The sequence below is a fragment of the Oncorhynchus kisutch genome, linkage group LG5 (genome assembly GCF_002021735.2).
Source record: "Oncorhynchus kisutch isolate 150728-3 linkage group LG5, Okis_V2, whole genome shotgun sequence".
NCBI classification, from domain to species: domain Eukaryota; kingdom Metazoa; phylum Chordata; class Actinopteri; order Salmoniformes; family Salmonidae; genus Oncorhynchus; species Oncorhynchus kisutch.
In genome coordinates this window covers 12,911,634-12,937,819 of record NC_034178.2, presented here as the reverse complement: position 1 = coordinate 12,937,819, position 26,186 = coordinate 12,911,634, and the positions used below count along the sequence as shown (strand labels likewise).

General features: G+C 44.8%; 1 protein-coding gene across 1 annotated transcript in view; it reads left to right on the top strand.

Moving 5' to 3' along the window:
- LOC109890436 (low-density lipoprotein receptor-related protein 1B) overlaps positions 1-26,186 on the top strand; it is a 179,818-nt gene that overhangs the window by 107,844 nt on the left and 45,788 nt on the right. The window contains exons 52-68 of the mRNA XM_031823860.1: positions 89-217; positions 2,038-2,160; positions 2,253-2,393; positions 4,025-4,212; positions 4,892-5,075; positions 7,306-7,391; positions 7,608-7,736; positions 10,211-10,392; positions 10,871-11,070; positions 13,142-13,330; positions 13,507-13,655; positions 14,186-14,279; positions 14,521-14,637; positions 14,837-14,956; positions 18,064-18,183; positions 24,254-24,370; positions 24,822-25,064. Of these exons, the coding sequence (XP_031679720.1) occupies positions 89-217; positions 2,038-2,160; positions 2,253-2,393; positions 4,025-4,212; positions 4,892-5,075; positions 7,306-7,391; positions 7,608-7,736; positions 10,211-10,392; positions 10,871-11,070; positions 13,142-13,330; positions 13,507-13,655; positions 14,186-14,279; positions 14,521-14,637; positions 14,837-14,956; positions 18,064-18,183; positions 24,254-24,370; positions 24,822-25,064 (2,511 nt within the window). The remainder of the gene's footprint in view (positions 1-88; positions 218-2,037; positions 2,161-2,252; positions 2,394-4,024; positions 4,213-4,891; positions 5,076-7,305; positions 7,392-7,607; positions 7,737-10,210; positions 10,393-10,870; positions 11,071-13,141; positions 13,331-13,506; positions 13,656-14,185; positions 14,280-14,520; positions 14,638-14,836; positions 14,957-18,063; positions 18,184-24,253; positions 24,371-24,821; positions 25,065-26,186) is intronic.

Sequence of the window (26,186 nt, the reverse complement as noted above, 5' to 3'; positions counted from 1 at the left end):
CGAGCTAAAACAGACTGCCACTCAGGCTAAAGATTCTTCAGTTCGGTAAAATAATATTTTGACCACGACTCCTATTGTACATATCCAGGTATGGCTACCTGTGGCCCAGGGTTGTTTAGTTGCCCAGAGTCGTACGCCTGCGTCCCCAAACACTGGCTTTGTGATGGGGAGAGGGACTGTCCAGATGGGAGTGATGAGCTCTCTGCTGCTGGCTGTGGTAATAATATTGTTCTGAAGTTCTCCAACAGAAATCACAGTCATAGTGTAGTCACTCCCTTTTCTAAAGCACATATTATAATGATATGTGTCTAACAGTCTAGTCCAAGTCCCTTTTGTAAAGTACAAATGTCTCAATACATGTTTGTCATAGTGCATTGTCCTCTGAAGGCCTCTGGACAGAAAGCACACAGTCATAGTGTAGTCACTCAGTCCCTTTTGTAAAGCACAAATATCTCAATATGTGTCTGACAGTGTATTCCGAGCCCCTTTTTCTGAAGCTCAAATGTCTCGATACATATGTGTCATAGTGTATTGTCCTCTGAAGGCCTCCGAACCCGAAAGCGCACAGTCATATTTTAGTCACTCAGAATCCCCTTTGTAAAGCCCAAATGTCTCAATATGTGTCTGTCATAAGGTATTGTCCTCTGAAGGCCTCCAGACAGAAACCAAACAGAAAACAATCATAGCACAGTCAGACTCAGTCCCATTTATAAAGCAAAAATGTCTCATTACATTTGTCATTGTGTGTTCAGAATCCCCATTGTAAAGCAGAAATGACTCAATACGTTTCTGTTATAAGAAAAAAATATAAAAATAATCGGCCCTGCAGAACTGTAAAACCATATTTCCCCCTGACACATACACTACATTGCCAAAAGTATGTGGACACGTGCTCGTTGAACATCTCATTCCAGAATTATGGGCATTAATATGGAGTTGGTCCCCCATTTGCTGATCTAACAGCCTCCACTCTTCTGGGAAGGCTTTCCACTAGATGTTGGAACATTGCTGAAGGGACTTGCTTCCATTCAGCCGCAAGAGCATTACTGAGGTCGGGCACTGATGTTGGGTGATTAGGCCTGGCTCGCAGTCGGCGTTCCAATTCATCCCAAAGGTGTTCGATGGGGTTGAGGTCAGGGCTCTCTGCAGTCCAGTCAATTTCTTCCACATCGATCTCAACAAACCATTTCTGTATGGACCTCGCTTTGTGCACAGGGGCATTGTCATGCTGAAACAGGAAAGGGCCTTCCCCAAATCGTTCTCCTGGCATCTGCCAAACCCAGATTCGTCCGTTGGACTGCCAGATGGTGATTCATCACTCCAGAGAACTCGTTTCCACTGCTCCAGAGGCCAATGGCGGCGAGTTTTACACCACTCCAGCCGTTACTTGGCATTGGGCATGGGGATCTTAGGCTTATGTGCGGCTGCTCGACCATGAAAACCCATTTCATGAAGCTCCCGACTAACAGTTATTGTGGTGATGTTGCTTCCAGAGGCAGTTTGGAACTCGGTAGTGAGTGTTGCAACCGAGGACAGACACTTTTTACGCGCTATAAGCTTCAGCACTCGATGGTTCCGTTCTGTGAGCTTGTGCGGGCTACCATTTCGCGGCTGAGCCGTTGTTGCTCCTTGACGTTTCCACTTCACAATGACAGCACTTACAGTTGACCGGGGCAGCTCTAGCAAGGCAGAAATCTGACAAACTTACTTGTTGGAAAGATGGAATCCTATGACGGTGCCAGATTGAAAGTCACTGTGCTCTTCAGTAAGGCCATTCTGCTGCGAATGTTTCCCTATTGAGATTGCATGGCTGTGTGCTCGATTTTATACGCCTGTCAGCAACGGGTGTGGATGAAGTAGCCAAATCCACTAATTTGAAGGGGTGTCCACCTACTTTTGTATATATAGTATACCCTGTTAATAATGTCCACATTCCTATACAAGTTCAGATCCTTTTTGAGAGGGGTGTATGGTGTGAAAATATCTCTGGTATTTCATTAACAAATTGGCCCTCCCTCCACATATTTCTTATCACAGCCCCCAACAACACGTGCATGGAGAGAATGTTCCAGTGTCGTAATCAGGTCTGCATCCCACAGCGGTTCGCTTGTGACCGTGATGATGACTGTGGAGACGGCTCCGATGAGACCCCGGAGTGTAGTAAGAACTTCTCACTATCTCTCTCTCTCTCTCTTTCTCGTATTTCCTCTTGTTGTGTTCTGACTGCACATCCCACCTCCTGTGTCCTACAGAGTACGGGTCCTGCAGTCTGGGGGAGTTCCGCTGCACAGATGGTCGCTGTTTACCCAGAGTCCAGTGGGAGTGTGACGGCCATCCCGATTGTCTCGACCAATCAGACGAGCTGCCACACAACCCCAAGTGTTCCGCTGCAGGCAAGCCTTTCATCTGATACAACACACGTGTGTGTGTTTATGTGTGTGTGTGAGAGAGAGAACAGAAGAGGTACAGACCACCCCAGTCTCACCATGTCCCGGCTGGTTTGAGCCTATTACGAACACGTTACGCTCATAGCCCTGCTGGGAACAGGGCTGATACAAATTGAGTTGATAGCAGGGCTATCTCGGACATTTCAGGGGGCAGGTGCTCAAAATGATTGTGATTTATCTTCAATGCTCTTTATAATATAATATCTATGATCTTCTGACTCATGATATATGGGCTGGCTGGCTAGTAGCTTGTGTGGATATTTTTTGTATATGGTGGTTTGGTCTGGCAGGTCACCCGTGATACAAGTCATTATCCGACCATCCGTGCCTGAGGATGTCAGGAGATGCAGTGGAAACCAGCCACGAAGGGGCAACAGCGAGCGCTGTTACCTTCAAGTAGACATTGGAGACGCGGATGGCAGATGGGCCGAAGCATCCGCCTCTGGTTCCTAAGTGCCCAAAGGATGCATGTTTAAATCCACCGATAGGTTATTTTTAATATTTTTGTTTTACACCTATCCCAAACCTTAACACTTACCTTAACCATTCGGAGTTAATGCCTAACCTTAAGAATTCGGAGTTGGTGCCTAAACGTAACCTTGGAATGATACAGAGAAGTAGTCAAACACTTGAAAATGTGTTCTTTGAGAGAAACATGGATGAACGTCTTGGCTACCTCGGTTGCTGCTGCCATGACACTCGTTTGCGACTCCCGACTGAAGAAGGGATGGAGTTTGGTCGTAGATGGAGCCGCTCCTTTCTGTCTTTCTGCCCCCTCTCTGCTGCACGCCGGCTATCAGCCAACCAGGCCGAATATTGACGATGATGTAAATCAAGTGTTATCAAGTGTGAATCAAAAGTTATGCTGTTGTATCAGTACTGTTGCTTGCGCCTCCCGAGTGGCGCAGCGGTCTAAGGCGTCACTACAGACCCAGGTTCGATCCCGGCCTGTGTCACATCTGGCCGTGACCGGGAGACGCATGAGGCAGCGGACAATTGGCCCAGCGTCGTCCAGGTTAGGGGAGGGTTTGGCCTGCCGGGATGTCCTTGTCCCATCGCGCTCTAGCGAATCCTTGTGGCGGGCCGGATGCCTGCAAGCTCCCAAAAATATATATAAAAATTCGACCTGTGACTGCAGGCCGTACATGTTTGGAATCCGGGCACGAACTCCATACAGGGCCGACAAACAGGCGCAACTGACGGGGTGGCGAACTTGACGACATCACAACGAATTTCGGACAGTGAGTTCAGAACAACAACGTCAAAACCTGTGTACAAAAATATATACAAATACCACCACCCAGAAGGGCAGTTGGCAAGTAGGAGGGCAAAGGGGCAGGTGCTCTGGCACAGGTACACCCCTATGTGTACATGTTCCTGGTTGATAGAAGTATGTTTAATTGACTGTTAATTATGTTGGCCGGTTCCCCAGACCCAGATTAAGCCTAGTACTTGACAACAACAACAAACATTTTTTTTCTAGGACAAGGCTTAATCTGGTTCCGGGAATTCAGGAGTCTTGCATTCCTGGCTTTCACAGAAAGTTCAAATCTAACACGTACCACTTTGTTCTGTAGAAAGCTTGTGCAACGGCTCTTTCTTCATGTGTGTCAACGGCCGCTGTGTCTCGCTGGCCAGCCTGTGTAACAGGAGGGACGACTGTGGGGACGCGTCAGACGAGAGGAACTGTCACGTCAATGAGTGTCTGAACCGTCGAGTCAGTGGATGCACACAGGACTGTGAAAACCTGCCTGTAGGCTACAAGGTAGGAAGGTACCCCTGCTCGCTTTCTCAGAATTGCGCACGCACGCACACACACACACACACAGAATCGCAAGTCATGAACTGTACAAGGTTATTTCTCAGAGTCACACACACACACACGATATAGCTCTAAGTATGGTAAACCACTAAGCTCTTACAACATAAAACTAAGGCTTAGTGAAAACTGTTTATTGATGTTTTGCAAATTTCTCTATAATGATAGGATTTAACACCGGTATTACTACATTCCATATATTATCATGTTTAACAATAAAACAAACAGAACCTAAATCAACATACTATGTGGACTTGCTTCTGGCTTACCATATGTGTTTGTTTGTGCTACTCATACTTAATAACCATGACCCCGGTACATACAGTACAGTTTATATGTTGGGATCTGCCTGGTTGCTGTAAGCCATAGGTTGTCATAGAAAAATCCATTTAAATCCATACTCTGTAAGATGTGCATACCAGAGTGGCTCGCCAACAAAACAAACCATGGATTTTGCACTCAGAACCTACTAAATCCCTTTGTGTCATAGTATCCCTGTATAGTCAGTAGTCACACCCGATGGCGACAGTACCCGTGACTTTTCTATTGATTAATTCAGTGCCTCCGCACATGGATTCTGTTAGAAAAATAATGGCTCTCAATTTCTCCCTCACGTCCGATCCAGTGCAAGTGTTGGCCGGGATTTCGCTTGAAGAACGATGGCCAAACGTGTGTTGACATTGACGAGTGTTCATCCGACTTCCCCTGTAGCCAGCTCTGCGTCAACACATACGGATCTTACAAGTGTCTGTGTGCAGACGGCTACGAGGCGCCAGCTAAGAACTCGCACAGCTGCAGGTCTCTCTCAGGTATACCTCTGTCTCTACCTCCATCATTTTCTCTTCTGTTCTTTTTTTTGTTCTCTCTCTCTCTCTCTCTCTCTCTCTCTCTGTCTCTCTCTCTTCTCTCTCCCCTTCTCTCTCTCTCTCTCTCTCCTCTTACCCATCTGTCCTTGTATCTGTGCCTCTGCTGCTTGAGGTACCACTTTCTCCATCTTCGTTTGTCCATTCCTTCTCTCCATCTTCTTTCTCTTCCTTCTTACACATCTTCCCATGTGTCTGATCCTCTGTCACCCACCTTCCTGCTTGATTTTTTAAATTTTAAATCAGGGACTTCGGGAAATCACAAGGGAATTATCTTGCCGTCAGAATGAGGATCCTGATTAGTTAAAAGAAGACACTAGAATATGTATGACGTAAAACCACTTGTTCTATCTCTATGGGAAGGTACCTGTAGTGAGCCCAGTCAAATAATAGCCTGTGATGGTGATATATACTAGGGCTTGGAGCTAGGGAGGAAATCAGTGGTTGTATAAGATTGACACCTCCAGAGCCTCTGACTGTAACGTTACTGCACCTGCTGTAGGATAATGAGACGATGCATTAAAAGTAATGACTTTATGAGTAATGATGAGCTACAGTGCCTTGCAAAGGTATTCACCCCCCTTGGCATTTTTCCTATTTTGTTGCATTACAACCTGTAATTTAAATGGAATGTTATTTTGATTTCATGTAATGGACATACACAAAATAGTCCAAATTGGTGAAGTGAAATGGGAATATTTTTTTTTGAGAAAATAAATTAAAAATATTCACCCCCTTTGCTATGAAGCTCCTAAATAAGATCTGGTGCAACCAATTACCTTCAGAAGTCACATAATTAGTTAAATAAAGTCCACCTGTGTGCAATCTAAGTGTCACATGATCTGTCACATGATCTCAGTAAATATACACCTGTTCTGAACTGCCTCAGAGGCTGCAAAACAACTAAGCATGGGGCACCACCAATCAAGCGACACTATGAAGACCAAGGAGCTCTCCAAACAGGTCAGGGACAAAGTTGTGGAGAAGTACTGATCAGGGTTGGGTTATAAAAAAATATCTGAAACTTTGAACATCCCACGGAGCACCATTAAATCCATTATTAAAAAATTTAAAGAATATGGCACCACAACACACCTGCCAAGAGAGGGCCGCCCACCAAAACTCACAAACCAGGCAAGGAGGGCATTAATCACAGAGGCAACAAAGAGACCAAAGATAACCCTGAAGGAGCTGCAAAGCTCCACAGCGGAGATTGGAGTATCTGTCCATAGGACCACTTTAAGCCGTACACTTCACAGAGCTTGGCTTTATGGAAGACTGGCCAGAAGAAAATAAGCAAACATGTTTGGTGTTCACCAAAATGAATGTGGGAGACTTCCCAAACATATGAAAGAAGGTACTCTGGTCAGTTGAGACTAAAATGTAGCTTTTTGGCCATCAAGGAAAACGCTATGTCTGGCGCAAACCCAACACCTCTCATCCAGAGAGAACCATCCCAGCATCATGCTGTGGGGATGTTTTTCATCGGCAGGGATTGGGAACTGGTCAGAATTGAAGGAATGATGTATGGCGCTAAATACAGTGAAAATCTTGAGGGAACCCTGTTTCAGTCTTCCAGAGATTTTAGACTGGGACAGAGGTTCACCTTCCAGCAGGCCAATGACCCTAAGCATACTGCTAAAGCAACACTTGAGTGGTTTAAGGGGAAACATTTAAATGTCTTGGAATGGCCTAGTCAAAGCCCAGACCTCAATCCAATTGAGAATCTGTGTTATGACTTAAAGATTGCTGTAATTTTTGCAGCTGTAATTGCTGCAAAAGGTGGCCGTACAAAGTATTGACTTTGGGGGGGTGAATAGTTATGCATGTTCTGTTTTTTTGTCTTATTTGTTTTGTTTCACATCAAAAAATATTTTGCATCCTCAAAGTGGTAGGCATGTTGTGTAAATGAAATGATTACAAACCCCCCCCCCCAAAAAAAAAATTCTATTTTAATTCAATTTTGTAAGGCAACAAAATAGGGAAAATGCCAAGTGGAGTGAATATTTTCGCAAGCCATTATCTCTGAGAGCATACTGCTACAGTCGCCCCTGCATAGTGATGGTACTGAAGAGTCACACATGTCTATCAGATGATTTCTTTGGACTATATTGTTAGTCGTTGTCGTCGTGTATTGTAATTGCTGTATTTTTTTTCTTTCTTGTATTTTCTTCAGCTGAAGAGCCCTTCCTGATTCTGGCCGACCATCACGACATCAGGAAAATAAGCATTGATGGATCCAATTACACTCCTTTAAAACAGGTAAGACACACACAAGAGAAGTGTTCCTTTTTTTTTGAACCAGCTCAATATTTAAGGACGGAGGAGGTTTCTTATGCACAGAATCTTTTTATTGATCATCTCACTTGAGTACATGTCTCTCCGCAACCAATTATGCAAAGCAATTGCTCAATATTTAATGAGGTACTTTTTTTTGGACCAACAGTACAACATGTACCTTATGATTGTGTCCCGCAGGGCCTCAGTAACATTATAGCAGTGGACTTTGACTACAGGAAGGAGTTGATTTACTGGATCGACTCGAGCTCTCCTGCCCTAACCCAACGGAGGATAAACAGAATGCGACTGAATGGGAGCGACCTGAAGGTACAGTAGAGTACCGGCTTAAACAGCAGGTTTGGGGTAAATTGGAATGGAAGTTATTCAATTCAGGAAGTTAACAGATTCCAATTCAAAAATTGAGGGAAAAAAAGGGCGTCTTCTCAAAAAAAACGGAAGAGGAGTGTAACGTCTGCTCCCAACTCACACTCCCAAACACCTAAATCCCCTGAACGCAGCTCACTTTCCAGCCCACTTTCCAGCTCACACTCTCAAACACCTAGATCCCCTGAGCACAGCTCACTTTCCAGATCCCAATCACCTGAATTCTAATCACCTGCATGTCATTATCACACACTATTTAGTTCAGTTCTTTGCACCCCATCATTGTGAGGTATTGTTTGTTTTGTGACACTCTTCTATTCAGAGTGCTGATTTTCCTGTAACGTAATCCTCCCGTGTATGATAGTTTTTGCCTGCCTCACTAACGACGCCTTTTGCCTATTCCCTGCCTGTACTTTAGCCTATCAGATTTCCTGTTACCTACCTTTTGCCTGATCTCCCGGACGACATTACTAGCCTTTTCCCTGCCTGTACTGTTGCCTTTTTGGATCCCCTGTGTATGACCTTCTGCCTGCCCCTGGACCCAGTTACCTGCCTCCTGTGGTCCTTTACAATAAACACCTGCTGCGCCCTGTGCTTGAAACCAGCTCTGTCTCCCATTGTGTTCATTACAAGGAGAAGCTATATATTTCAAAAGTTGACTCATTTGTAATTTATTCAAATCACTTCCTGAATTGAGTGTCTTCAATTCAAATTGACCCCAACCGTGTTCTACATTAGCCTGACGAAGGTGTGTGGTGAGATAGTGTTCTTGTGGTAGTGGTTAACGTATGAGCCTGAGGGAAGGATGCACTTTATCCATTTTCTCTCTCGCTCTCATTCCCCCCCCCCCCCCCCACCCCCCACGAGGCAAGATTACACTGTTAGAGATGAGATGTTGAGAAGGTCTATAGCTGCTTTATAAATCTAGAATTAAACACCCTGACTGTGCAGCGGTTTAAATGTGACTAAAGATTACAGTCTTCCCTGGCTGAAGGTTGAGCCGGGGCACATAAAACGATTTATTCTACAGGAGGGATTATGGCCATGTAGCGCCTAATGCGGAATGAGATTTTAATGCATTCCATTGTCAAACAATGTACACTATAGAGTGTGGATAATTCCTTAGACACACAGCTTCTTTGTAAAACTTTGTTTTCGTTACACCTCGGGAAATACTTGATTGTTTTGGGCCTAAACCCCCTTGTTAATAGTTCACAGCATTATGCAGTTGATGGCATACCTGAGTATTAGTTTATGGTGTTTGGCACAGAACAACGGCTGTTGGTTTAGGTTCAGCTGTATTTTATGATGTTTTGTTTTCGTCATATTTATGACAATATCATCATGCTGTTATGACGAACAGTTCAAGTGTTACTGAACCCTGTCATGATCATGTTATGCACCATAGATACAGTACGAAATGTGCTTCCTTGCTACACAGAGGAAGATCTCTGACTCGGTATCTCAATGTCAATGATCGTATCAGTGTGCATGTGTTCGCGTCCTTGAACATGGCTGCTCTCCAATCATGGCTCCCCATTTTAGCTTTCCAAAGGCCAGGGTCAGAGTCTGGATGACGTTAGAGTGCCAACAGAACCTGAGCACCTAAGGGGGCTCCCCTTGGCTCGTTATCGTTAATACGGGGCTAATGACTCTTTATAGCTTTACTGTACCCAGGATCACTCCCGTCTGATTCGTAGCTCACTGCTGCCGAAACTCTTCCGAGTCGAGACCGCTTCTGTAGTTATGGGACCAATGTCATCACTAGAATGAAGGCGATATTAGAACTGTTGCAGTGCAGACCCATAGAAGGCTGTTGTGAGTCGTTCGGGCTTTTCACACTGTCTTCTTAATTTGCGAACAAAATCACTCCAGGGCTAGCTTACCTTCCTTTCACACAATCAATGGTTAACCCCGGGGTCACTGAATCCAACTGTTTGGGTTAGAATGTGAGGGCTCCACGAAACGGGTTACAGTGCTTTTTCTGATTCATCTTGAGTTGCTTTAAAGGCCCAGTGCAGTCGCAAACATGATTTCCCTGTGTTCTATATATACTTCCACACTATGAGGTTGGAATAATACCGTGAAATTGTGAAAATGACGATGTCCTTTTGGAGCTGTTTTAAGAGCTGTTTTAAAAAAGACTGCCTGAAATGTTTTGGTGGGATGGAGATTTGGCCTGCCACGGTGACATCACCAGGCCGTCAAGTTGGTTAATAGACCAATGAGAAAGAGATTTCCAAACTCTCTGCCAATGACAGCCGCTTTTCAGTGTTCCCCCCTTCTCTTCTTCTTCTTTTTGACAAATTGAATTGAAAACAATCACATGAAGGTACTTAGTTGTTACTCAAGAAATGATTTGATATTGAGATTTGAAAGAAAATGTCCCTACCTGTTTCCTCTCCTCTGACCCACAGGTAATCCACAGGACGTCCACCCCTAGTGCTCTAGCCGTGGACTGGATCGGTAAGAACCTGTACTGGTGCGACATAAGGAAGAAGAGTCTGGAGGTGTCCAAGGCTAACGGACTCTATCCTGTGGTGCTGGTCAGCACCGGTCTGGACATCCCTAGCGACCTGGCTCTGGATGCTGACACTGGGCATGTACAACTCTCCATCTTCTCCATCTGTCTTTACACCGTGCTACTATCTGTCACAGTACCGTCTGGAGAGAATGAATCCAGAACGAGATTTAGCTATGTCTGTCGAGAGAAACCACAGACTGTCAAAAGAAATGCCAGCTAATCAGTTTGTTACTGTGCAAGTGTACCTATGCTGTTTTGTTTCTGAGGCAGCCGACTTTCTGCTCAGTCTCTTGAAGTCTAGTACTCATTTTGATGTTGAGTTTGATATCTTCACGTAAACTACTCCGTAACGAGAAGTAAACACAGTTAGATTTACATCATTTTTGTCATTTAGCAGACACTCTTGTCCAGAGCGACTTACAGTTAGTGCATAAACCTTAAGATGACCAAGTGAGACGACCACAATTCACAGTTCACATAGCCCATTTGACCAACGAACTGGGGAAGTGTAGCCTAAGGTGTCTAGCTGAAAACTGTATCCATTCCTCTGTAGTTATGTGTTCTGGATCGACAGTGGAGAGTATCCCCATATCGGGAGGATAGGTTTGGACGGCAGCGGCCGGACGGTGATCAGCGACACAGACATATTCAGCCCTGCAGCTCTCACCATCGACTACACGTCAAAAAGACTTTACTGGGCTGACTCGCATCAAATTCTCTTCTCAAACATGGACGGTTCAAAACGACACAAAGGTAAGGGACAGTGAATTGAGTGTTGCCCTTGGTCTGTCTGTCTGTCTGTTTGTCTGTCTATAAACATTTGATGGCTCAATTGTAAATAATACTTTGTGCTGATTTAAGGTCAGTTTGCCCATTGACATTGTCATCTATCACCCAAGTGTTTAATTTGCCGTACTGTAATAATTTCGCCACCATGGCCTATTTATTACCTCACCCCCCTTATCCTACCTCATTTGCACACACTGTACATAGACTTTTTCTATTGTGTTATTGACTGTACTTTTGTTTGTCCCACGTGCAACTCTGTGTTGTTGTTTTTTGTCCCACTGCTATGCTTAATCTTGGCCAGGTCACAGTTGTAAATGAGAACTTGTTCTCAACTGGCCTACCTGGTTAAATAAAGGTGTTCTCAACTAGCCTACCTGGTTAAATAAAGGTGTTCTCAACTGGCCTACCTGGTTAAATAAAGGTGTTCTCAACTGGCCTACCTGGTTAAATAAAGGTGTTCTCAACTGGCCTACCTGGTTAAATAAAGGTGTTCTCAACTGGCCTACCTGGTTAAATAAAGGTGTTCTCAACTGGCCTACCTGGTTAAATAAAGGTGTTCTCAACTGGCCTACCTGGTTAAATAAAGGTGTTCTCAACTGGCCTACCTGGTTAAATAAAGGTGTTCTCAACTGGCCTACCTGGTTAAATAAAGGTGTTCTCAACTGGCCTACCTGGTTAAATAAAGGTGAAATAAAGAAATAAATACAAATAAAATTGAGTGTACTTTTTCAGACTTTAGATAAAAACCTTGACATTACTGTGAAGCGGTTTGTCCGTGATAAGATTCAACTCCACAGAAACCGAGCGTGAGCCAAGTCATTAATATGCCTGTTCCATACACTTCAAAGCAAGGTGTTAATTGAAATGAGTCGCTATCTATCTCTGGCATTCAACCTGTGAGAAATGAGAAATGTTTTTCTCTCCTTTTTTTTGAGTTATTCATTCGGTCTAACACAATTTTCCCCCAGTACTATTTGGTTCACAAACAAAACATGTTATTAAACAAGGCTTAAAAACCTCTTAAGGATCTGACCCTTTTCATACATTTTAGCCTAAAATGACATACCCAAATCTAAGTGCGTGTAGTTCAGGACCTGAAGCAAGGATATGCATATTCTTGATACCATTTGAAAGGAAACACTTTGAAGTTTGTGGAAATGTGAAATGAATGTCGGAGAATATAACACATTAGATCTGATAAACGATAATACAAAGAAAAACGCATGTATTTTATTTGTACCATCTTTGAAATGCAAGAGAAAGGCCATAATGTATTATTCCAGCCCAGGCGCAATTTAGATATTGGCCACTAGATGAAGGCAGTGTATGTGCAACATTTTAGACTGATCCAATGAACCATTGCATATCTGTTCAAAATGTGGTATCAAGACTGCCCAACTGGTCCTAATTGGTTTATTAATACATTTTCAAGTTCATAATTGTGCACTCTCCTCAAACAATAGCATGGTATTATTTCACTGTAATAACTACTGTAAATTGGACAGTGCAGTTAGATTAACAATAATTTAAGCTTTCTGCCCATATCAGATATGTCTGTCCTGGGAAATGTTCATGTTACTTACAACCTCATGCTAATCACATTAGCCTACGTTAGCTTAACTGTCCCGTGGGGAGGACACCGATCCTGTAGAGGTTAATTAATTAAAGTGAAGTCACGACATTCTCAACATATTTCTATTGTTAATTTAATTTCAGTCTTTCGTCTTCAACAGCCAGTTTGAGATTAGCTGTAGTACTTATAGTCTACTCCGTGCTCTACTAAGCCATGCTGACAGACACAGTCCATTTAGTCACGTCTTTACTTCTCTTTGCCTGCAATAAAACACCACAGAGCCTGGCAGCTTGTCACAGCAATTATTCAGGATGAGCTGTGTGTGTGTGTGTGTGTGTTCAGCAGATTCCTCCTAAAGCAGTATCAGATGAACGTAATGTAGAAGTGGCATGTTAATCTACTGTGTGTGTGTGATCTGGCTGTATTCCAGACTCTGATTAATCAGTGTGTATTCCATTCCAGTGCCGAGTCAAGACATCCGGGAGGTGACGGCGCTGACTCTGTTTGAGGATGTCATCTATTGGACGGATGAGAAGTCCAAGTCGCTGAACCGGGCCCACAAGACCTCCGGGGCTCAGGGAGCAGAGCTGCTCAGATACTGGAGAACCATCCACAACATCAAGGTGTACCACCCTCTCCGCCAACCCGACGGTAATTGTCTAGACACTCAGTGTGTGTGTCTGCACGCCTTTGAGCGAGAGAGAGGTGTTTATTTTTTAATTGTAATGAGCAAATGTGCCCTCAGACTAATGATGCTGACAGCAGAGTTGAGGGGAAAGGGCTGTAGCTGTGGATGTTGGGTTTTAGTCTCCCTCTCTCCGCCGCAGTGCCCAAACACCAGTGTCAGGTGACCAACGGAGGCTGCAGCCACCTGTGTCTGCTCTCCCCCGGGGGAGGTTACAGGTGTGCCTGCCCCACCCACTTCTACCTGGCTGCAGAAAACAAGACCTGCCTTTCCAACTGCACAGCCAGCCAGGTCAGTGGCCCTTTTCTCCTACTGCTTACAGAAATATTTAACATTTGAGTCATTCAGCAGACGCTGTTATCCAGAGCCACTTACAGCTAGTGAATCCATCTTAAGGTAGCTAGGTGGGACAACAACATTTCACAGTCAAAGTAAGTAAATATTCCCTGAGGAATAATTAGAGGAGTGCTTATATTTGACATGTTATACACTTGTAACATGTCCAATATGTGTCTCATGGGAATGTATTTCTTGCATATCCCAACTCCCCCTGAGACGCCCATAGGGAGTGTGGGGTCACGGCCAGTGGCACCCTTGTCCAGCACCCCTGGATCAATTGGGTTAAGTGCCTTGCTCAAGGGCACAGTGTCATATTTTGTTGGCTTCAGAATTCAAACCAGCGACCTTTTGGTTACTGGCCCAACACTCTAATCACAAAGGCTACTGTACCTGCCACCCAATGAAGCAGCTACCAGCTAAGCCTGTGCTAGTTGGAGGGGGAGTGGGAGATGATGATGATGAAATCTTGTTGTGTCTTGTAGTTCCGCTGTGGGACAGATGAGTGCATCCCCTTCTGGTGGAAGTGTGACACGGTGGATGACTGTGGGGACGGGTCGGACGAGCCTCCAGACTGCCGTGAGTCACCATCAACACACACATACACTTGACAAGGTCCCAGTAAGGGTGGTCCCATTTTCTGTACACACCAACTCGCAATTACACAATCAATTCACAGCCCTCTAGTGGAGCAGGACACTAACAGCACAGTACAGTACAGTAAATGTTACAACCATTCTCCCTGGTTTTATTCACTAGCTGTGTTTCTATAAAGTCGGTGCAATGTGTGTGTGTGTGAGTTTCTGTTCTTTCCTCACAGCTGAGTTTAAATGCCAGCCAGGGAGGTTCCAGTGTGGAACTGGTCTCTGTGCTCTGCCTCCGTTTATCTGTGATGGGGAGAACGACTGTGGGGACAACTCTGATGAAGCCAACTGTGGTGAATTTCTTTACATTTCTGGCCATTATTGTAAAAGAGAATGCATACTCGTTACTTACCTGGTTAAATAAAGTAAATAAATAAATGATGACGCTATCCATCCTATTCTGAATGCGCCCAAAAGTTTCCACTACTGTCAAAAACGACGTTGTAGACTACCTCGGCTAAGGCTAACACCTTTTGTTCATACCTTCTACAGAATCCTACATCTGTCTATCTGGACAGTTCAAATGCAGGAAGCGTCAGAAGTGCATCCCACTGAACCTGCGCTGTAACGGACAGGACGACTGTGGAGACGGCGAGGACGAGACGGACTGCCGTAAGAATCAAATCATCCGTAGATGGATGGATCTTAATAGATACGGTCTTAAAGAAGAGGCTGACTATGTGATGAAAAGTTTTGACAGCTCTGTACTTTTTGCCGGGGGGTTTCAATTTCACTTGCCATGAAAAATGAGCCTCTGCTCGATTTAGATAATAGAGTATTGAAAAGGCTTTTAGTTGTTGGCACTCTGGTCATTTCTTTAGCGAGAGACAACCCTTTGATGAATGACACAAGGAAAGAAAGGAACAGTAGAGAGAAACTCAGACTCTGAACAGACCGACTCTGTGACTTCCTCTCTGATCTTCAACTCTTGGTCAATGATTCACCCTGTTAACAATTCTCTTTGGATTATAGAAAGCCCCCAGCCTTCTATGTTCATGCCGCCATACCTGGTTAATTCCCTTCGTAGACACAAGGAAGGTCCATTATTAATAAAAGCCACATGTCCTTGTTATAATAAGAAAAGGAGGTGTGTTTCCTTTCAGTTGACCTAGTTTGACCTCGCTGTGGATTTTGATTGGAGTTTCATCCCCTGCTTGTTATCCCTCTGACATTTTAAAGTTCTGAACTTCTGGGTGCTTCTTTCGCTTGTCTGAAATGTACAGCACCGGGTAAAGGTTATGAGACAATTCCTCATGTCTGTGAGAGAGACAGAGAGAAGGGTCTTAGTAAGTACCTGCAGTCACACCTGTCTGGTTGTCATCATGAATCAAAGTGACAGCTCTAAGACAGACTGGAGCACGGTCTCAAGACACACACACACACACATACATGCACGCCATCCATGAACGCCTTATTAGATCACAGTGGTGGGTTAACGACTCGTCTCAGAGCTCCAGCCCTAGAAGCAGTCTAATCTCCCTCCCTTCACCTCCTGAGTCTCTGGCTGCAGTCACATTCAACCCCGGCCTGGCTCAGTGGTAGAGCTGTGTTGCCCCGAGGCCACTGGGAACAGAGAGGAAGACACTGGTAATTGTACCAGCAGGGGGTTGAACCACGCTGGTAGGCTGGGTGAGGGTGGAGCTGGGTGGGGGAGGGTGTGAGGGGAAGGATGGGGGGGGGGGGGATATACAGCACCAAGTAAAGTTTTCTCTGTAGGCTCTATTTTAACAAACCTAACACAATGTAAATCTATGGCTGGCGGTCAGAGCTATAGGTTTGGGGGGGGTGTCAGAAATATTTGTTGCTATTTTCTCAACCAGATTTATGGGTGCAGTAGCTGGCGGTGGCGTGGAAGGGCTGGGTTTTGCTAAATAAACAAGTTAAGATGTATCACGACTTGACCTCTCAATGGCCAATCAGAACATGGTCCCAAGCTCACATTGTGTATTTATGGTATTTTATGTATTGCGTGGTAATCAACTCCTAGTTGAATGTTTGTCCAGTATAGCCTAGTTTGTTAAATAACCTACAGAAACAAAATAACAAAAAGTAGGCCCATCCCATATTTGATAAATATGTTGAACATGTTTTTGAACAGTAACTGCAGGGCATCGATATGGAAATATATTGTTAACGTAGCATTTGCACTGATATAGGCCTACTGTAAAAATGCATTAGCCAGGGACATGCCAAACGTTGTCAATGAGCAATATTAAATTCACTAATTGATAAGACCTACAAAGAGAGCGAGTACTTCGAATCAAATTCTCCTAAAACGAAACAACAACTGGTTTTAAACAGGCCATATATCTGAATACAGTTACAGGCACAATTGCTCCCCGTGAGCGTATACTGTGATATTAGGCAACAACGTAGACTACGGAGGGTTTGATGCACATCCAAACCTTTCACAGGAGCTGGATAAAGATCCAATATAAAGAGAAAAGGGGGGAATATCCACTCATCGTTACTGCTCCCAGATATACTCTCTATAGCTGTAGCCTACCATTGATTTGGCCATAGTGACTTAGCCAAGTGAAAGGTAACAAAACAGGCTAATATAGCCTCAAGGCGGATTCAGCACCAATCCCCGCGGTTGCGGTTTCCCGCGGTTTGAAAGTTCCAACCGAGGAAAGTGGAAGATAAAAAAATTTGGGGGGCAAAATGGATAACGTTTTTTGATAACTTGTTCCTAAACAGGCTCCCTACGTTCGCGGACACCTTTCACGCAATGGGCATAGCACATAATGAGTCCAAATGTTTCACAGAAGCTGGACAAAAATAATGTCCAAGATAAAACATTTAAAGGGGGAATGTCTGAGTGTTCTGATATTCATGATGTTTCAATAAAGCCCTGGTGATGTACTTAATTAAGGCTACTGTGTGCGCGTCCTCTGGCAAAATCAATGTCATTACCAATTGCTTTGCCGCTAAAACCAGCTTTTTGTCGGCCTTAAATATCCCTAGTTGCACTCACTGAAATTGGCATATTGGCGCACGTTCTTAAGGACACACCTCAAATATTTCCACCCCTCCCACCTCAGTGCAAGCCAGCTGACATTACACAGGTAAATTGTCGACCCTGGCGTTAGGGCTTGGAAAATTATGCGCGCGTGTGAGCGACAGAGCGAGACAGAGAGGATATTTCAGGAGCTGAGTCTCACCCAGGGTGCAGATTAGGGCAGACAGAAGGAGGTTTAGCCTGCGTCTGAGGGCTGAGGGGATGTCTTTCTGAGACAGAGGGAGGTTTAACCAGGGCTAATCACGCTGGGAGGGCTGAGGGTTTAGAGATGCAGCTGGAGCCCCCCTCCCCCTCCCTGCTGGGAAAGAGGAAGCTGTGCTCTGGGTGGCAGGGTACTGTGGCAGGAAGGAGGGTGTGGAGGAAAAATGAATCTGATTTACTCATAATTGTACTTTCTCTATTGCTCCACACTATAGGTGTGTTTGCCACATATAAGATGATTTGTGTGAATTTGATGCAACTACAGTGCATGTGCATTGCTATTGTTTTGGTCATTTTTGATCATTTTGGTACCTTCAGTTGCATTAGCCGAAGGAGTTTTTGCCATTTCTATATAGACTGGTTAACTGGTCATTTTTTTGTATAGCTGATATATTGGTGACGGCGTCTCTCTTCATCTTTATTCTTCAGAGTTGATGTACCTGTTTTAACTCCCTGTCTCTTCTCTCTCTGCTGTGCCATCGGTCTCCATCCCCAGCTGAGAGCACCTGTTCTGCCAGCCAGTTCCAGTGTAAGAGCTCCCTGCACTGTATCTCAGCCCTGTGGGTGTGTGACGAGGACCCGGACTGTGCCGATGGATCGGACGAGGCCGACTGTGGTGCGTTCTACTGTTCTACTTCTAATTATACTGCAGTGCCTTTCAGAAAGCGTTCACACACCCCTTGACCTTTTTTTGCCTCACATTTGGTTGTGTTACAGCCTGATTTTAAGATTGAGATTTATGTGCAACTGGCCTACACACAATACCGCATAATGTCAAAGTGGAATTATATATTTTTTTAAATGTTTACAATTTTTGTGTTTACAACTTGAGTCATTAAGTATTCAAACCCCTTGTTATGGCAAGCCTAAATAAGTTCAGGGGTAAAGAGTTGCTTAGCATGTCACATAAGTTGCATGGACTCACTCTGTGCAATAATAGTGTTTAACATTATATTTTTATGACTACCTCATCTCTGTACCCCACACATACAATTATCTGTAATGGTCCCTCAGTCGAGTAGTGAATTTCAAACACAGATTCAACAACAAAGACCAGGGAGGTTTTCCAATAGCTCACAAAGAAGAGCACCTATGGGCAAAGTGAATAAAACAAGCGGACATTGAATATCCCTTTTAGCATGGTGAAGTTATTAATGACACTTTGGATGTATCAATACAACCAGTCACTACATAGATATAGGCATCCTTCCTAACTCAGTTGCCGGAGAGGAAGGAAACCGCTCAGGGATTTTACCATGAGGCCAATGGTTATGGACTTTAAAACAGTTACAGAATTTAATGGCTGTGATTCGAGAAAACTGAGGATGGATCAACAACACTCATTTAAATGACAAAGTGAATAGATGGAAGATTTTCCAAAACATGCATATTTTTTGCAATTAGGCAGTTAAGTAATACTGCATACAATGTGGCAAAGAAATTAACTGCATGTGCTGAATACAAAGCGTTATGTTTGAGGCAAATCTGGAGCAGGTTGAGAGCTTCAAGTTCCTTGGTGTCCACATCACCAACAAACTAACATGGTCCAAGCACGCCAAGACAGTCGGGCAAGACAAAACATATTCCCCCTCAGGAGACTGAAAAGATTTGGCATGGGTCCTCAGTTCCTCAAAAGGTAGCTGCACCACGAGAGCATGGTTTCCTCACTGCCTAGTATGGCAACTGCTCGGCCTCCGACCGCAAGGCACTACAGAGGGTAGTGCGAACGGCCCAGTACATCACTGGGGCCAAGCTTCCTGCCACCCAGGACCTCTATACCAGGCGATGTGAAAATCGCCCTAAAAATTGTCAAAGACTCCAGCCACCCTAGTCATAGACAGTTCTCTCTGCTACCCCACGGCAAGCGCCAAGTCTAGGTCCAATAGGCTTCTAAACAGCTTCCAAGCCATAAGACTCCTGAACACCTAATCAAATGGCTACCCAGACTATTTGCATTACCTCCCTCTCCCCCTCTTTTACACCGCTGCTACTCTCTGTTGTTATCATCTAAGCATAGTCACTTTAAAAACTAACCGTTACCCCCTGCACATTGGCTCTGTACCGGTACCCCCCTGTATATAGTCTCCACATTGACTCTGTACCGGTACCCCCTGTATATAGTCTCCACATTGGCTCTGTACCGGTACCCCCCTGTATATAGCCTCCACATTGACTCTGTACCGGTACCCCCCTGTATATAGTCTCCACATTGACTCTGTACCGGTACCCCCTGTATATAGTCTCCACATTGACTCTGTACCGGTACCCCTGTATATAGCCTCCACATTGACTCTGTACCGGTACCCCCTGTATATAGTCTCCACATTGACTCTGTACCGGTACCCCCTGTATATAGTCTCCACATTGACTCTGTACCGGTACCCCCTGTATATAGCCTCCACATTGACTCTGTACCGGTACCCCTGTATATAGTCTCCACATTGACTCTGTACCGGTACCCCCCCTGTATATAGTCTCCACATTGACTCTGTACCGGTACCCCCTGTATATAGTCTCCACATTGACTCTGTACCGGTACCCCCTGTATATAGCCTCCACATTGACTCTGTACCGGTAACCCCCCCCCCCCCTGTATATAGCCTCCACATTGACCTCTGTCCGGTACCCCCTGTATATAGCCTCCACATTGACTCTGTACCGGTTACCCCCCTGTATATAGCCTCCACATTGACTCTGTACCGGTACCCCCCCTGTATATAGTCTCCCATTGACTCTGTACCGGTACCCCCTGTATATAGCCTCCACATTGACTCTGTACCGGTACCCCCTGTATATAGCCTCCACATTGACTCTGTACCGGTACCCCCCTGTATATAGCCTACACATGGACTCTGTCCGGTAACCCCTGTATATAGCCTCCACATTTGACTCTGTACCGGTACCCCCTGTATATACCCTCCACATTGACTCTGTACCGGTACCCCCTGTATATAGTCTCCACATTGACTCTGTACCGGTACCCCCTGTATATAGCCTCCACATTGATCTGTACCGGTACCCCCTGTATATCGCCTCCACAATTGACTCTGTACCGTACCCCCCCTGTATATAGCCTCCACATGACTCTGTACCGGTACCCCCCTGTATATAGCCTCCACATTGACTCTGTACGGTACCCCCTGTATATAGCCTCCACATTGACTCTGTACCGGTACCCCCTGTATATAGCTCCACATTGACTCTGTACCGGTACCCCCCTGTATATAGTCTCCACATTGACTCTGTACCGGTACCCCCTGTATATAGTCTCCACATTGACTCTGTACCGGTACCCCCTGTATATAGCCTCCACATTGACTCTGTACCGGCACCCCCTGTATATAGCCTCCACATTGACTCTGTACCGGTACCCCCCTGTATATAGTCTCCACATTGACTCTGTACCGGTACCCCCTGTATATAGTCTCCACATTGACTCTGTACCGGTACCCCCTGTATATAGCCTCCACATTGACTCTGTACCGGTACCCCCTGTATATAGTCTCCACATTGACTCTGTACCGGTACCCCCTGTATATAGCCTCCACATTGACTCTGTACCGGTACCCCCTGTATAAAGCCTCCACATTGACTCTGTACCGGTACCCCCTGTATATAGCCTCCACATTGACTCTGTACCGGTACCCCCTGTATATAGCCTCCACATTGACTCTGTACCGGTACCCCCCTGTATATAGCCTCCACATTGACTCTGTACCGGTACCCCCTGTATATAGCCTCCACATTGACTCTGTACCGGTACCCCCTGTATATAGCCTCCACATTGACTCTGTACCGGTACCCCCTGTATATAGTCTCCACATTGACTCTGTACCGGTACCCCCTGTATATAGCCTCCACATTGACTCTGTACCGGTACCCCCCTGTATATAGCCTCCACATTGACTCTGTACCGGTACCCCCCTGTATATAGCCTCCACATTGACTCTGTACCGGTACCCCCTGTATATAGCCTCCACATTGACTCTGTACCGGTACCCCCTGTATATAGTCTCCACATTGACTCTGTACCGGTACCCCCTGTATATAGCCTCCACATTGACTCTGTACCGGTACCCCCTGTATAAAGCCTCCACATTGACTCTGTACCGGTACCCCCTGTATATAGTCTCCACATTGACTCTGTACCGGTACCCCCTGTATATAGCCTCCACATTGACTCTGTACCGGTACCCCCTGTATATAGTCTCCACATTGACTCTGTACCGGTACCCCCTGTATATAGCCTCCACATTGACTCTGTACCGGTACCCCCTGTATATAGCCTCCACATTGACTCTGTACCGGTACCCCCCTGTATATAGCCTCCACATTGACTCTGTACCGGTACCCCCTGTATATAGCCTCCACATTGACTCTGTACCGGTACCCCCTGTATATAGCCTCCACATTGACTCTGTACCGGTACCCCCTGTATATAGTCTCCACATTGACTCTGTACCGGTACCCCCTGTATATAGTCTCCACATTGACTCTGTACCGGTACCCCCTGTATATAGCCTCCACATTGACTCTGTACCGGTACCCCCTGTATATAGCCTACACATTGACTCTGTACCGGTACCCCCTGTATATAGTCTTGCTATTGTTGTTTTACTGCTGCTGTTACTTTTATTTCATATTCTTATCCATTTTTTTAACTGCATTGTTTGTTAGGGGCTCGTAAGTAAGCATTTCACTGTAAGGTCTACTACACCTGTTGTATATTTGGCGCATGTGACTAATACAGTTGGATTTGAAATCCAACACAACACATCACTGAGTACCACTCTTTATATTTTCAATCATGGTGGTGACTGCATCATGTTATGGGTATGCTCATCTGCAAGGACTATGGAGTGTTTTAGGATAAAAATAAACAGAATAGAGCTAAGCACAGGCAAAATCCTAGAGGGAAACCTGGTTTAGGTTGCTTTCCAACAGACACTGGGAGACAAATTCACCTTTCAGCAGGACAATAACCTAAAACACAAGGCCAGATATACACTGGAGTTGCTTACCAAGACAACGTTGAATTTTCCTGAGTGGCATAGTTACAGTTTTGACTTAAAATGGCTTGAAAAGTATGGCAAGACATAAAAAAAATGGCAAATTGACAGAGCTTGAAGATTTTTTTTTTAAATCAAATATTGTTCAATCCAAGTGTGCAATACTTACCCAGAAAGACTCACAGCTGTAATCACTGCCAATGTTGATTCTAACAAAATGTAACACAACAAAATGTGGAGTAAGTCGAGGGGTATGAATGCTTTCTGAAGGCAATGAATGTTATATTATATTCTAGTCTACACTCTTAGAAAAAAGGGTTCCAAAAATGTTCTTCGGTTGTCCCCATAAGATAACCCTTTTTGGTTCAAGGTAGAGAACCCTGTTGGTTTCCATGTAGAATCACCAAAAGGGTTCTACCTGGAACCAAAATGGTTTCTTCAAAGGGTTCTCCAATGGGGACAGCCGAAGAACCCTTTTTAGGTTCTAGATAGCAACTTTTTTTCTAAGAGTGTATGTAGTCTAGTCAGTGTTTGATCTCAATGGAATGGCCTCCTCTAAAGGGACATTTGTTTTTTCTATTTTGTTTTCTCTTATGCTATATGCAATCTTTGAGCAGCTAAACCCAAACGTGTAGACTTAAATTGAATGTGATAACGTTATGCATTACGTTTTTTTTTTTTTTACTGATGACCACCTCATAAATGCTGACTGGTCTTTGATATGCTCATAAAGCACTTGTTAATATGGCCAGCTCCAGAGATTAGCTGGAGGAGGTTAAGTCATTTTACTGTCTCTTTCTCTCATCAAATGGATTGCTAGGGATTGACCTTGGCATTTCCACTGCTGCCTGTGCGTTTAATGGTGACATTTAGGAGGATTGAGGGGGATGACAGTAAGGTCTCTCTATGATTTGAGTCGTTCTCTCTGGTTTTCAGTCAGTGTTCCATTTTTTTTTTTCTTCTCTCTCTATGGGTCATATTTAAAGGTTTCTTCTCATCCAACCTGGCAGATATCAAGCATGAGAGGAGACGTACACACTTTGTGAACATGTTGTATACACCTACTGGCTTTGACTTCACTGGCGAGAAGCAAACAACATACGAGTTCTGGAATTCCCAGCATCTTATTTGTCTTTCTTAATTCTTAAATCTTTCAGGCATGGGAAGGAATGTATTTAGTATTCAACTGTCGCGGTGTGCTCAGGTCGAATTTGAATTCTGTTAATGTCATACTAAGTCTGGGAATTAGCTCTCGAGCATGGTACCGTGTGGTTGTCAATTAATAATGCATTATGTATTTATCTATTCTCCCAATAGTTGGATTAAAAGTCTGACAGGGAGATGAGAGGAAATCACATTGCTTTGATTTTACAGTGTTGGGACGACATGTACAGACGGATTACTAGGTTGTTATTTTAGAAAGAAAACAGGAAAGTTACTGTTCTCCTAGTCGTTCTTCTTGACAGTAGCAGGCGTTTGTATATACAGTATGTAAAGTAATGTTTCACCCTTTATTGGCCATCGTCTTGTCGTCTTCCTTAGCGAAAGCTCAAGGGACTGGCGATCACGGTTGCGCACACCTGGCGCTGTGTGCGAAATATCAACGCGGCTCCCGTGTCACACACTTTGCTTGTGTTATGCCTTTATGGACTGTCTTTGTTGTTTCTGTGTGCCTAGATGAGAAGACATGCGGTCCTCATGAGTTCCGGTGCCACAACAACAACTGTGTCCCGGAACACTGGAGGTGTGATGGACAGAGTGACTGCGGCGACAACACAGACGAACAGAACTGCAGTAAGTCCATCGCCTTCGGTCTCTTGTTTAGGCTGGAAGGAATGGACTTGGAACTTGAACTTTTGTATAATACTATATAACTAGCGTACTCCCTGACACTAGAACCAGAGCATTGTGTTTTTGGGAAGTCATGTGACGTAGCAAAATTGTTATCCTGTATTTTAAAGCCTTCTCCAGAAATGACAACTGCACCAAAAAATGAAAGCGGTTGTCTGAGTATGAGGCTGGATCATCTGACATGAAAAGAAAAGGGGAACGCTCAATGAAAACGCTCCAAAATGTTCAAATCCAGGTCGTGTGACATGACTCCGCAAAACAACGTGGCCTAGTATAACTGTCACCTAGTATAACTACCACCATGCTTGGCATGATGAGGAATGTCCTGGGGGAACAGGCCTCAGTGTCATGCGCCTAAAATCACTGTCGTTCCTTATCCCCTTACACCTCTCAGAGCCAGCCACCTGCCCCTCCAGGGACTTTGTGTGTAACGACGGAGAGTGCATCTCGGCTCGTTTCCGTTGTGACGGTGACACGGACTGTGCCGATAGCTCTGATGAAAAAGGCTGTGAGACGCGCTCGTGCCCCGCGGACCAGTTCCAGTGTCTCAATCACCTCTGCATCTCCAACAAGTGGCTCTGTGACGGCCGGGAGGACTGTAAGATGGGGGAGGACGAGAGGAACTGCCAAGGACCTGGTACGAGCTCAGAGACACACACGCACGGACACACACACACACTCACACACATGCGCACACACACTTGATTTACTTACTGTATAACTGTTGGATGGCTGAAGGGTGAAAGTGGGGACTTGCTTTCACTGTCTTACTCAAAGCCTACAACCATGTTAATACCGCCCTCTGTTGGAATGCATGCTTGTGTGCGTCACACACCTTGTGATTGGGGGAGTGTGTGTTCGTTTGTGTTTGTTCGTGTTCGGCAACGGCTGCCGTTTTACGAAGTCACCAGTAAGCGTAGATACAGTTGGCTTACTGTCTCACATTGAAAGCTAGAAAATAACCTTTAACACCTTCAGAAACAGAGTTATTCCCGCACGTGAACCAATTCTCAGTTGACAGCAATTACAGATTTCACTCCACTGTAGTATGTCCTGACATTCACCTTTTATTTTAAGATTCGGAATCCCTTTGTGCTTCATTGCATGAATTGAATGCCTGCCAAACTTGAAGTCTTGTGGAGAAGTTAATGCAAGGCCAGAGTAGCTTCAAGGCACTTCAAATCTCGAGCAGATGGTTCAATATCAGCAAGCTGGCCTTCTCTCCTGTCTGATAACTACAGGTGTGAAATTAAAATGAGCTGTATGTCTCTCCCACCGAGATGTCTCCCTCTATCTCTGTCTCTCTCTCTCTGTCTCTCTCTCTCTGTCTCTCTCTGTCTCTCTCTCTGTCTGTCTCTCTGTCTCTCTCTCTCTGTCTCTCTCTCTCTGTCTCTCTGTTTGTCTGTCTGTCTCTCTCTCTGTCTCTCTGTCTCTCTCTCTGTCTCGGTCTGTCTCTCTGTCTATCTCTGTCAATTAATTTTGCTTTATTGGCATGACGTAACAATGTACATATTGCCAAAGCTTACTTTGGAGATTTACAATATTAACATCATTTAGATAATAATAATCAAAGTTGTCAACGGGACAACAGTAACAACAATAACCAAGGGTCAAAATAACCATACAGTGAACAATAACAATAAGCATACAGTAGAGGACATGTGCAGGTTGATTGGTCTGTCAGACACTGTACCTCATCATGGCAGGCGTCAATGTAGTGTGCTGCCAACCCACAGCTCTCGGTGTCCTCCCCCAACAG